Raw genomic sequence first — 13642 nt, forward strand, 5'->3', positions numbered from 1 at the left:
AACAGTCAACCAAAAACAGAACATCAATATAGATGAAATTACATTAAAAATAAACCTCACATGTATTACACATAATTTAACAATTGCTCCTCATTATTGATGTACCTGAAGTCATCTATTTAAATATCTATACAAAACTTCAATTCTATCATTATTCTACCAAATTTAAACTACCATAGGTTAAAATTTATATATTCATTAAGGCTTATATGCAAAGTTGTTAAATAATTTACATTTGAAATTCTTTTATTTTAAATATTTTGGAACTAAAAAATGAGAGCATCATCTTAACAATAATAAGATAAAAGATTGATGTTTTTCCATTTTAGAAGAGAAATTTAGTATATTTCTAAGGTTGCATCGATACTCATACCCACACCCCTGGTACTCGTACCCACATACCCAAGTACTGGGTACACGTATCCCAAGTATTGGGTATTCGGTGGAGAGCATCATAGCCAAGGACCTTGATTAAGATTTCTGATTTATTTTTTCTGGTTTTTTTTTTGCGTATTAGCTTGTTGTTTATTATAAGCTTAATTCAATACTCAATCAGTTTGAAACTTTCATACAATATTGATTAACAATTAAGGATTATCACTGTTCAAGTGAGAAGTTTATCCAATATTGTATTGTCATATGTTTTATGATCTTCTTGTTCATGTTTAAAGCCTGCCTTCTCTGTTATGCATGTAAACATTTATCATATATTATTATTACAAACATATAGCAAATCTGAAACTGAAAGCAATACATTACATTTGCAAACTTTATCACTGTTTTTGTTTTGAAAAACCATTGTCATGACTCATAATTTCAGATTTTCTATAAATACAGAAGTATAATTAAAAATAAAGTTTGACATACCCTAGTACCCCCGTCCCCTATGATGAAAAATAGCCATACCTGTACCCATACCCATACCCTAAGTACCCCAAGTACCCCTGTCCATGTGCAATTTTGCATATTTCCCAGTGTAATACTTGATGACCATGATGAAAGCATCAACCGCTAGAACAAAAAGGGAATTTACCTAAATGAAATGGCTTTGTGCTATGCCATATCTTGTCTTATCATGATACACATTTCTTTGGAATTTTTTTGTTTCAAGTAAATCCAGTTATATACTACAGGGAAAGTTGAAGTGCCTGTAGATAATCTATTGAACCACAACTGTCCATGTAATGGAAGAGGAAAGAAGCACTAATTTGAAAGTAGTTGAAAATTTATTTGAGCTCCATGTACAGGGCGAAGAGTGAAAATCAATGCAGGGGCATGGATGTAGGCTGGAGAAACAGAGAAAGTAAAACGTTGCAAGATCATTGTAAGCATCACCTTGGCTTCAATAAGAGCAAACTTCTGACCTATACAATTCCTGGGTCCAAACCCAAAAGTTGTAAATGCAGCAGGATGGGTAGATGCCTTAGAAATCCCTTGACTAAACCTCTGGGGATTGAAGTCCTTGGCATCTTTTCCCCACAATTCTTCATCATGGTTTACTGTAATAGTGGGTAGCAAAAGCTCCACACCTGCTGCAAGGGTCAAGCTTCCTAGCTGCATCTTCTTGCAAGTCCTTCTTGATAACATTGTTACTGGAGGACATAGCCTCAACACCTCATATAAAATCATGTTCACCCGACCAACATTAAAAACCATTTCATGGTTTACACTCTTTTGCAAACAGGCAGCAAATCCCCATTAGAATATCCACAAAAATAAAATAAAGGAAAATAAAACAGATTGTTACTATTTTGAGGCGAGCCAAGGAACTGAAATTGAGAGCATCTCTTTCAAAGGTATGAATCACTTCCTCCCTTGCTTTATCTTACCAGTCCGTGTGCATTCCTAGTAGAATGACCGTCCATGTGAGTAACATTGCAGTAGTCTCACTCCCTGCAGTGAAGAAAGTCTTGCACTCATCAACCATGTGCTGAAGAGATAAGCTCACAAAATTGCTTTTTCCCTTCACTTCATCCTTATAGGCATTCATCATCAGGCCCAAAAGATCTGTTCCATAGCTATCATTTTTCTCCAACTTGACATCTTTCTTGCGGTTCAGGATTAACTCTCTCAGTGAATGTTGAATAGCTACGTCTAACTTCCTAGATCTTAAATTACTTGGAGTGGGTAAGAACCTTCAAATAAAAAACAATAGTAAGAAAATATTTGCACGGGAAGCAAACTTTAAAATGCTAAAACTCAACCACATTCCTTATTATAGTGTAAAAAAGGAACAAAGAGATCAATTTTGGGAATAAAATGGTGGAGGTATTGTGCTACCTGTAACCTGGGAAGTACATCTTCCCAAACCTTTTCCCAGCCAGAACGGTTAGTTCAGCTAACATGTGAAATATATGTTTTCCTTGCTCAAAACTAGTGCCAAAAGCTGTCCGGGCTATAACATCTGCAATAAGGCATCAAAATTCTTCTGATACTTCAATCTCTTTCACACCATCAGCAATTGCATTTTCCCATTTATCCAGCATCATACCCATGCTAGCTGCCATTACTGGAACCATCAACTGAAAGAAATTCTCCAGAAAGTTCTCAAAGAGTTAGGAAAGAAATTCTAGGTTGGATTCATCTTAAAACATAAATAATGATTGCGTCAATTCTTTAATTTATTAATGTCAAAAGACATTCTAAAATGGTAGGGAAGGGTGGTATGTAATGGCATGAACTTTTAAACAAAAGTAACTTTCTAATAATTTTTAGACAGATGTATTTAAGATATTTATGATTCTATACTCATATTATTAATGCAAATGAAATAAAATAGAATAAAATTTTAGAAATTCATTCTGCCACCATAGTGTTTGACCCTTGAAGGAAAGCCTATAAGAGTTACACTGACCTTCAAACTCTCTAAATGAAAAGCAGGATTGAGAAGCCTTCTTTGACGAGCCCATTTTTCTCCACTAGTGTGTGCAAGGCCATATACACCAAATAGGTGCTTCAATTGAAAGTTCGGATCAGTCTTTTCATAGTGCCCAAACTTGTTGGAGAGAATCTGCTTCATCAGCTCCACATCATGAACAAAAATCCTTGCCTTGGTGCCCAACCAATACACAAATATCCTGCCTACATCAGGACAATAAGATTTCATTTGCTCATTTCATAACTAGAAATTAAGCAGTTACCAGTGTGATGTGAAGTAAATGCGTACCATATAGTTGTGTCCAAACATGAATATGTGGAAGAATTCCATGTACAATATTGTGGGGCATGAACTCCATGGATATTGATTTGGCACATTTCTTTATTTCAAGTAATTCTTGGGTGTTTCCATACAACAGTTTGTATGGAGGTCCATCAATGCCTTGATTTCGAAGAGACTTCTGTATACGAAGAGGCATCCACCATATTTTTACCAGAATATTCACCAATATGAAACCCACAAAGTTCACAACATGCCAGGAGAAAAGATTCAGATCCGTGTCCATGTTGCACAAGCTTTATTTTCCTGCACATCAAGGGCTCCAAGATGTTAGTAGTATCAAGTTTCATCATATATAATATCATTTCTGCTTTATCTTTTTTCATCTATTTTAAAACAAAGAAGAAGAAAACCCTTCCTCAATAGAGATTGATAAATCTATAAATCCTTTTACAAGATTAAATGCCAACGAAAGGCAAAATATAATATTTGTACATTTGCAAATGTCTGGAATGATAGGGATAATTTTCTCTTTTGTCATCCACAGCCAAGCCTATGTCGCTAAAAGAGGGGTAAAAATTTATTCAATCAGAAAAAGAGATTCAAAACAAGGAGGGCCAAACACCCAACAGAGAAAAGGACATTGCACAGCCCTGTTAGTTTCCACTAGGTGATCCAACAAATGGGACATCTCTGAAGATAATTGCCCCTTATCCACTAAATTCCAACCCTGCACATGATGAGAAGCCCATTTGGCCAAACAGTTTGTAGTCATTGTATGTCAATATCGATAGCAAATAGCTTCATTTTAAAAAATTGTATTATTGTGTCATTTTAAAAAAATTTACTTACTTTATTTTAAATTTTAAATTTTCTAATTCAATTCACAAATTTATATGACAAGAAAATACATCTAATTTATTTTTTTATAGCATTGTCTTCATGAATATTTATAAAACAGACATTTATCATGAAATGTTTTTTATCATATGGGAAAACAAGTTTTGAAGGGGTTCTAGAATCATTTACAAGAAGCCAAACCTCAGCCATCCAATGGAACAATGACCTAAACAACACTTAACCCCCAGTTAGCAATACGCACACCCGAAATGTGTGTATTAGAAGTAGAATTGTGTTTAGGAAGACATGTATTCCTTCTTTAGAAAAAACAAAGACCACCATTTTCCAAATGCTCAAATTGATGGGAAAGAAGATGAGAATCCTACATTGTCACTTCAATACACTCCATCATACACTCAAGGGAAAAGTGTCCAACCAAAGAAGACTCGTGCTACACAAATTCCAAAAGCATTAAAGGAGAAAATCTAACAGACTCGCTAAAAGAACTAGGTTCACCAGGAGGAGTGATTGAAATGGGACCAAGAAAAAGTGTTCTGTTAACATAAGAAGGCATCAACTCCAACAACTAATTAGAGAACCACCTCCATAGCATGCTCATCATGATTCAAAGGAGACATAGGAGCCCCACAATCTTTAAGAGTAAGAAAATCACCAACAATTAAATGTTAGGGACAAGGGTCCTACAGCCAAATAGTTGAACACAACAAACTACAATGAGAGGAGAAACTAGAAACAAAATGTTCAATAAAATAATCTTCAACAACAAAAGGGAATGATTATCCCATATCCATAGCCTACCATCCAACATTGCATCCTTATCCTCAACAAATTGAAAGGTTATTAAGAAAAAATCCCTAACACAAGGATGGAGCTTAAATTTGCTCTTGGACTCTATCAACTCTTTCCCCTCAAATAACAAATGATTTTACAATAGAGCTCTTCAACTAAACCTAAAGAGGGTTTTGAAGTAAAATGCAAACAGAATGGGTTCAGGAATCTAATCTGCTTCTAATAATGCAAGAAACTATCTCTGACTTGTGAATCCAAACTAAGCTTTGCTTTGCCATGAGTAAATGACTATGCAAAGATGATGCAATCTCCCAAGGATATGCAAATTATTTTCATACCACTTATGATTCTAATCTACTTCTAATAATGCTAGAAACTATCACTAATTTAGTGAAACCAAACTCAGCTTTTCTTTGCCATGAGGAAAAAACTATGCAAAGATGATGCAATCTTCCAAGGATATGCAAAACGATTTTCATATCACTTAAACGCAAAGACACCATAAAAATATGTGAATCAATGAGGATAAAGAAATTGAAGTTAAGCTTTTGAAAGGAGTTAAGGCTTACCATATGCTGCAACTTGCAATTAACAAATTACAAATGGTATGAACATAAAGGTTTCACTGCGAATCAACAACAACAATCTTCCATTCAACTACTTCAACTCAATGTAAATGAATCTAAACTAGTGAGAAGTCACTTACATGCTCAATTCCCCTATCAAGCAGTAACCCTGGAGATAAATAATTGAAAACAAGACTATTCCTATGAAGAATTCAATACAATGCAAAATAATTTTTACCTTGGTCCTCAAAACTTGAGGTATGGATCAAAATTGTTGCTGCTAATGCTACTTGTCCTCTTTGAGATGTACTTGCCATCCTTTTGGATGAAACTACTTTAGGAGCTCCATTTGATAAGTCTCTCAGAAAAATCTCTTTCGCATTGGAATGAAATCTAGACTCCATAGTCTAATGGTTTGTATAACATCCTTGAATAGAATGCAGCCACTGAACTCCCTAGACAACACCAACCTGCCCAATTCCCACCACATAAATTGTAATCACACAACATCATTTTGAGTTGTTGAACAGTGAACTACTCAATTGCAGGGTATGGTGAAAACATCAGCAATAGTGACATTGAAACTTCAAAATCTTCAATATTTAGTCCTCTTTTAAGCACATAGCCCTCATCTATGAAGTTGTGGATTGTATAACTGTCAATAAAAACACTTGTTCTTTAACTCCTCGGCCTTTGAATGGATGATATCTAGGTGCTCCAGATAGGGCTGCTATAATGGCTCCCTTGGTTTCTCTTTCTTCTTCTATTTCCACCTCTTCCTTAGTATCAAGGAACTCTTCATTATCATCAAAAAGTCAAAATCTGAGACAATTTCAATGAAATGAATTTGTCCCTAGCCCAAACATCGATGTCTTGGAACCCATGGTTCTTTGCAAGTGAAATATAGCTTCTTCCTTTAGAGCTTCGACCCGGTTACTTCATCCACCACCTTTTTGGTAGTTCTTGGTACATTGTTTGGTGGAGGGATTGAAGGGGACTTTTTCTAAAATTCCCTTTATGTTGCCAAACATTTGGTGGCTTGGATTAACGGAAAGAATATTTCTTTGCATAGACACCTCAACTTGCAAACTTTGAAATAGACCCCTTGCAAGTTCTTTAAGACCTTCAAGAAAGAGGTATACAATCCTCTATTCCAACATATTAGGCACCACAACAACAATCTTTTGATAATTCTCAACATACTCATTGATAGAGTGAGTTTGCTTCAAAATGTATAATTCTTTACCTCGATCTCTAAACTATCTAACAATATCTAACCAAAATCGCAAAGTAACTTACTTTATTATGACCTTGAGTAGTCATACCATGGTACCACCAATCATTAGCACTCCTTCAAGATGCAATATGACATATTGGATGGCATCCTTCTCTTGTTGAGGTCAAAGGTGGTTGTGAGAGAGATCTTACCTTGTGAACATCTCTGCATCAATTAAGTTTTTCTTTATCCGTCAAGTTCACCATCGAGTTCCTCCTGCTATTGGTATTCACTCTTCATCTTCAGCTGCTCCAATATGTCTCAATGTTCCTTCTCCTATTGTATCGTCCAAGGTTCCTAGTTCATCCTTTACATCTTGTGCGTGTCTCTCATATACTTTATTATTATGATTGAAGTCTATGCAAATTTTCTAACTTGTTTTTATTGGCTTCATCCTACTTGGCATCGTTCGTCTAGATCATCCTTGTCATCATGCTCATCTGGCATCCATGTCCTCTTTATTCTGCACACTTATTTTATTGTTGGTTCATGCTCTTGGTAACCAACGAGACTCTTCAGTTACTCTCTTTATGTTCAAGCACTTCCTTTTTCAAGTAAATATCTTTATTGCAAGCGGTGATAATCAGCAGATGATTGGTTCATTTTGTCTTCAGTGATTTAATAAAAACCAACAGAGAGTTTTGAAGGCAACATAATGAATGATCCTTATTATTCATGAAATGATCAATATCGATAATGTCAATGAAAAATTTGTATTGTGCTTTTGATGATAGGTGGTATAGCGTCAAATTACTATAGTAGTTATTATTATTGTGTGATGATTTTTGGTCATGATCGATATCTCAAGAAATTATATCAGTCTGTCTAGATTATTAGACATTGCATGAGTCAGTTTCCTATGTCTATGCATTTGATATACAGTGTATTGTTTGCACCCATTTATATTGTTTTGTAAAATTTGAGCTAAGTGTATTTATTGTGGAGATTAGAACTCATAAGATTCAGGGGTCTTGTAATTTTGGCTTGAGAAAATTAATAAAGATATATTTTTGGTGGGTTGGTTTGTTTCCCTCAATGAGTAGGCTTTTTCCTAGGGTGATTTTTGTGATCTCTACATTTGCCACTATCAAATTTTATTTCTTATATGTTTCTAGTACAAATTTAACATGGCACCAAAGTGGGTTTGAAGAATTTCGATCCATACCCAAAAGCATTCCTAAATTTTGCTCTTTGTTTCTCCTTTAGCTAGTTATTCTCGGTGTGTGAAAATGGTGAATGGGCTGAAATTTGAATATAGGTTAGATGGCTCCTCAAATTTCGCTTCATGGATGCCTAGGGTCCTCATTTCTCTTGAAGAGAATGATCTTTTGGATTATGTTGAATTTGATGTTGCAAAGCCATTTGATGAAACTAAAAGAAATTAGTGGAAGAACAAGATTATGGCTAAAAAATCATGGTCGACTCTGTCAAGGATCATTTGATTCCTATTATTTCAAAACTGAAATCAGCCAAGGAAATGTTCAAGACTCTTAAGGATTTGTATGAGTTTTATAATACCAGTAGAGTTCTTGCACTGAGGCATTAACTGGTGCATGTAAAAATGGAAAGGGGTGACTCTGTTGTCTCATACTTTATAAAAATTACAGAAACGAAGGATTGGCTCAGTGCAATTAGTGAGACAGTTTAAGACAAAGATCTTGTCATGCTTTCTATGAATGGACTTCTTCAATCTTGGGAATCATTCATTCAAGGCATTAATGGAAGAGACGAGCTTCCAAAATTTAACAGGTTAAGGGCAGATTGCATTCAAGATGAATACAAATTAGAATCAAGAGGAAATGGTCATAGAAACCATAGTTGAAAAACACAGTTTCGGCAATATCTCGGCTAGCTCAAATTTTTTGAAAAACTTAGAATCGCCAAAAACTTGGCAAAAAAATCAGCAATAAATCGGCACTTTTATCGAACATTTGAAAATATATAATTTTTATAGATCTATATTAATAAATAATTATGAAGACTATAAATAAATATATTTGTTCTCTACAAAGAATTTATAATTTATAAACAATATAAACTAATAAAAGTTGTTAATAAACAATGCATAGGCATATTAACATTAAGAATAAATATACAGTATTATAATTTATTAGATATACAATTATTAATTTATACTAATTTATAACTCTCTATAATGAATTTATTAATATACAATATTATACTACTTTAGTATTAATATATAGTATTATAAATGTTTATACAGTATTAGAAATTTACAAAATCAGTTCAAATAAATTAAAATTTGTATATTATAAACTTATCTATAAACTCATGATCATCAATTCATAACTTATATAAATATTAATTTTACAACTTATAGCTCTATAAAAATATATATAGTGATGTTGATGTGTGTACAGGAGCATAATAGTGATTTGTATATGAGGAGATCTGACTACTATTCGTTGACTTTCCAAGTCATTCATTGGGGATCAAATTTGGCATACTTAGAGAAATTTACATTAAATTTCCAAAAATGTTTTCTATAACCTATTGAAGAGCAAAATCATTATGTTTGTATCCTACAATCAGCACTCCATGTGATGGCATCTTTGAGGCATATCGTCGAAATAGTTCCTGTATCTGAACCTGTGCTTCTACGTTTTCTTAGCAGTCTGAATCTATGTGCCTTAATAGTCCTCAGTAATCGCACCTTTCCTCAGCAGCCATCGCAGCCCTTTTGTTAGCTGTCATAGCTTGTGGGAAAATGAAAAAACTCTAAACATTTTTTAGAAAACTTTATTGTTTTTCAAGTTGACTTAATTAGCGGTTTTTTGACCCACAAATTGTAAAAATCATGATTTTTTCATCCCAAATGCGGTGCAATTTTTTCAAAATATCATCAATGATTTATTTGGTGATTATATCGGTTGGTAGTTTTGCTTGCAATATCTCGTGATACTAGCGATATATCACAGTTTTTTTAACTACGGTAGAAATCATCATAAAGATGATCACGTTCTTGCAGCTCACACTTCAAAAGGAAAAGGGAAGAGAGGAAACTTCAAGAGGCTAAGAGATAAAAACTTTGAATCTACTCTTGACGCCAAGAGAGGAAAAAGGGAAAAGGGATTTTTTCAATATCCAATGCTTCAGATGTGACAAGTATAGGCACATTGCGAGAGATCTTAGTCTAGACCAAAGACTCAAGTTGCTACAACAATTGTAGAAAACTCTTCTCCTCAAAAGGAGTTTGGTGAAATTTTTGAGGGATCTCTATTTATTTCTACACTTTCTAGCAATATTCCTACAAACAGCGATACATGGCTGATTACAATGGTGCATCTTGTCATATTGCTAGTTACAAAGAACATCTTCTTAATCTTAAGGAAAAAGATTATCATCTTCAAGTCATAATTGGTGATGATGCAAGTTAATCATTGAAGGGTGTTGGTTCTACTTCATTTATATTAGATTTTGGAATTCCTCTACATTTAAGTGATGTATTATTTGTACCTAGCACTAAGAGGAATTTGATTTCCATATCAGCATTAGTAGACAAAGGATATCATATTGCTTTTGCCAATGGTAAAGTCTTGGCATGGAAAAAGAACTAAAGTATTCAATCAGCTCATGAAATTGGAGTTTGGCATGATAGTCTCTACAAGCACTATGGAGAAGGTTGTAGTAGGTCTAGGCATCTAAATTTCACGACTTTAGCCACTATGGAGAAGACTGTAGTTGGTCTGCTGAAGCTGAACCAAAATCATGAAGGGATTTGCAAGGGATGCACTCTAGGTAAGAATATCAAGAGCACTTTTCATAATGGCAAAAGTAGAGCTAAAGATATTCTAGATTTAATGCATTCATATTTGTGTGGTCCAATGTCAGTTGCCTCTGTTAGTGGTTTTTGGTAATTATGTTACATTCATAGATGATTATTCTTGTTAGTGTTAGATCTATTTAATTAAGTCTAAGGAGTCTGATGAGGTTCTATCCCATTTCAAAGAATTCAAAGCTCTTGTTAAAAACTTATCTAACAAAAGAATTAAGATCTTGAGGTTTGATAATGGAGGCGAATGTCTCTGGTATATTTATGACAACTATGTTGGAGTTGGGATTAAGAGGGAGCTTTGTGTTCCCTATAATCCTCAACAAAATGTTGTATCTGAAAGAAAGAACGAGACACTTATTGAGGCAAAAAAGGAAATGATTCATGATTAAAGCCTTCAAACTTTTCTATGGGATGAGGCATGCAAAATTGTAGTTCATATCTATAATCGTAGTCCTCATTAGTTTCCTGACAATATGACCCCTAAAGAAGCTTTTACAGGTATCAAACCAGACATTAGTTACTTCAAAATTATTGGATGTCTAGTTTATATTCACATTCCAAAAGAGAAAAGATCAAAATTTGAACCTTTAGGAAAGAGAGTAATCTTTGTTGGATATAGTGATACTTCAAAAGCTTTCAGGATTTATATTCTAGGTCATAGACAAATTGGAATAAGTAGGGATGTTACTTTTGATGAAGGTGTAGCTTGCAAGATTTAAAATGATAGGGAAGATTTTGAGCATCCTCAAGATTCAGTGATGGCTGATCCAAATCCACCTTTTGAGATTCAGAGAGAGAATGTAGATTTAGATGATTCAACTGATTCAATTGATCCTATTGATACTTCAGCAGGTCCTAGTATTTCTTCAGCCAGCAAGAAAAGATCATTGTGGGCCAGGAACATTGTGGAAGAAGCTAAACCATTTGCAGCCCCATGTGGCACCTTCAGAGAAAGTAGAAGGCCTCATAAGTATGCCAAATGTGTCGCATTAATGACCTCCACTATCGCTTCTAAACCTTGAAGTGTTGAAGAAGCTTCTAATTAGCAAGTTTGGAAAGATGCCATGATGGAAGAGTATCACTAAATCATTAAAAATTATGTATGGGATATAGTTTCAAGCAGGGTAACGTGACTCATGGCGAGTCATGCGAGTTAGTGAGCCGTGCTGACCTCGCCGAGTCACAACGACTCGTGACCCACGAGCAGCGAGTCACGAGGAGTGACTCGCATGACTTGACCCCCCTTGACTCAGCTGCAACAGGCTTGAAACTGGGCCATTAAAATATAAATTTTTACAAGTTTTTTTTTTACATTTCTCACTCATATAACCCTAAGGGCTCCCATAACAGTCTATAGTGAAAAGAAGAAAGAGAGAGAGAGAGGTAGAAGAGAAATAGAGTTTTCTTGTTTTGCAACCAACTGAAAGCAGGAGAAGAAAAGCTTGCATTTGTGACATTGGAGCTTGCATTTAGATCATCAAGGAGTTTATAGGAGCTCTTCTCAACACTTCCCAAAGCATTTGAAAGAGGTAAGACTTGATTGTTTAGATTTTGATGATTTTTTTGTCTATGCTTATGGGTTTTTTGCATGAATTTTTTTTGTTTGTTTATAAGTTTTTTTTTTTACTTTAGATCTTCATAAAATGCAATGCTGAAATGGTAATATTTGGTCTCAAATGTCTTATTGCAGCAACCTCTACATTTTTCCTTAATTAAGTCATAATGGCTTCTGGAGGTAAAAAATCCAAGCTCTCTAAAGGCAACAAAAAAGATGAGCGTTGGAAGTTCACCATAGAATTTCCGAGTACAAAGAGAACACAAACAAAATGCCTATTTTGCAAAACCATTAATAGTGGGCGGATAAATAGATTAAAATACCATATTGTTGGCTTACGTGGTCATGATATTGAGCCTTGTGGGGCTGCAACTGTTGAGGCTCAACGTTTTTGTTATGTAGCCTTGGAAAAATATGAACAAGAAAAAGAATTTAAAAAAAAAACAATTAGAAGAGTTAGCTCAGATTGGTTCTAGTTCCCTTCCACACTCATCTGCAAATGTTTCTGAGTCAGTAGGCTGTGTTGGAGAAGGTTCTTCCCGTCCCCCCTATCGTCCTAGTGCTTTTGTTGCTCATGCTTCTTCTACATCTATTCCTTGCACTTCTAGTGATGCTACTGCTGCTGCCCCTTCTAGTAGTGCTGCTATTCTTCGTCCTAGAGTCAGAAAATCTGGTAAGTTGGACAACTTTTTTGTACCGCATACCACTCTTGGTGCACAACCCTCACTTGAGAGCATGGGTTGGAATAGAGAGATACATGAAGCTGGAGTAAGAGCAATTTGCAAGTTTTGGTTTTTTTGCGACATTCCATTTATAGCAGCCAGGTACTTCAAGTTTTCAACTTCATTTATATTTGATTGTTTTACGTTTTAAGTTTTAAAATTTATATTCAATTTTATACTTTTAACTTGATGTTGAAAATTTGAAATATGCTAATTAAAATGTTTTTATAAATGTAATAGGACTCCTTATTGGCAGGGGATGATTGATGCAGTTTCCATCTGTGGTGCGGGGTTCAAAGCCCCCACTGAAGATGAGTTGAGTGGCCCCCTCTTGCTAGATATGGTTGAGGAGATGAAACTTGAGTTGGAGGGCCACAAAAAGATTTGGAGCCAAAAGGGGTGTACCATCATGACAGATGGATGGACAGATAGGAGGTCCAGACCCTCTTAAATTTTCTTGTTTTTAGCGAAGGTAATTCATCATGCTCTACTTCTTGAAGTCTAAAATTTAATGTATACTATTATTGAATAACAAAAATTTTGTTTTATTGAGTATTGATTCTTGAATGATAATTATTTTGTTTAATTTTCACTTTCAGGATCCACCATGTTTTTGAGGTCCATAGATGCTTCCTCATGTGTGAAAAATGCAAAATTCTTATGTGAGACCATTGAGGAGGTCATAAGGGAGGTGGGGGAAGATAATGTTGTCCAAGTGGTGACAGATAATGCAGCTAATTATGTTGCTGTAGGTAAAATTTTAACTTATAACTTTCTAAGTTCTACTTCTAAAAAATTTGTTTTAGTTTTTCATTAAAATTTGAAAATTAAAAGTTTTTTAATACATCAAAAATTTTCATTGTTTACTAACTAATTTTAAATTGCTGCAGGAAAACTATTGATGGAGAGACACCCAAAAA

At 34.6% G+C, this 13642-nt stretch overlaps 1 protein-coding gene and 1 pseudogene across 2 annotated transcripts; one reads left to right on the forward strand and one right to left on the reverse strand.

Annotated features, from left to right (window-relative positions):
* Positions 1-755: 755 nt before the first annotated feature.
* Positions 756-8531, reverse strand: LOC149537747 (cytochrome P450 CYP72A616-like; annotated as a pseudogene). The gene is made up of 6 exons (XR_016355882.1): positions 3653-8531; positions 3167-3463; positions 2855-3081; positions 2281-2522; positions 1742-2135; positions 756-1629 (listed from the first exon to the last, which is right to left on the reverse strand). The product of XR_016355882.1 is annotated as a cytochrome P450 CYP72A616-like (transcript).
* Positions 8532-11434: 2903 nt separating this feature from the next.
* Positions 11435-13173, forward strand: LOC149537748 (uncharacterized). Its single transcript, XM_089802368.1, has 2 exons — positions 11435-12824; positions 12963-13173. The coding sequence occupies exons 1-2, from the start codon at positions 12415-12417 to the stop codon at positions 13171-13173; spliced, it is 621 nt and encodes a 206-aa protein (XP_089658494.1). The 5' UTR covers positions 11435-12414.
* Positions 13174-13642: the final 469 nt, after the last annotated feature.

The sequence above is a fragment of the Cupressus sempervirens genome, chromosome 9 (assembly GCF_028749045.1).
Source record: "Cupressus sempervirens isolate cs-2001-9-10 chromosome 9, ASM2874904v1, whole genome shotgun sequence".
NCBI classification, from domain to species: domain Eukaryota; kingdom Viridiplantae; phylum Streptophyta; class Pinopsida; order Cupressales; family Cupressaceae; genus Cupressus; species Cupressus sempervirens.

What these genes read in the sequence shown, in the direction of transcription:
- LOC149537748 (XM_089802368.1), top strand. Translation starts at nt 12,415, where the DNA reads ATGAACAAGAAAAAGAATTTAAAAAAAAAACAATTAGAAGAGTTAGCT. An exon ending in ATTCCATTTATAGCAGCCAG is followed by an intron (nt 12,825 to 12,962) that starts GTACTTCAAGTT and finishes TAAATGTAATAG; the next exon opens with GACTCCTTATTGGCAGGGGA.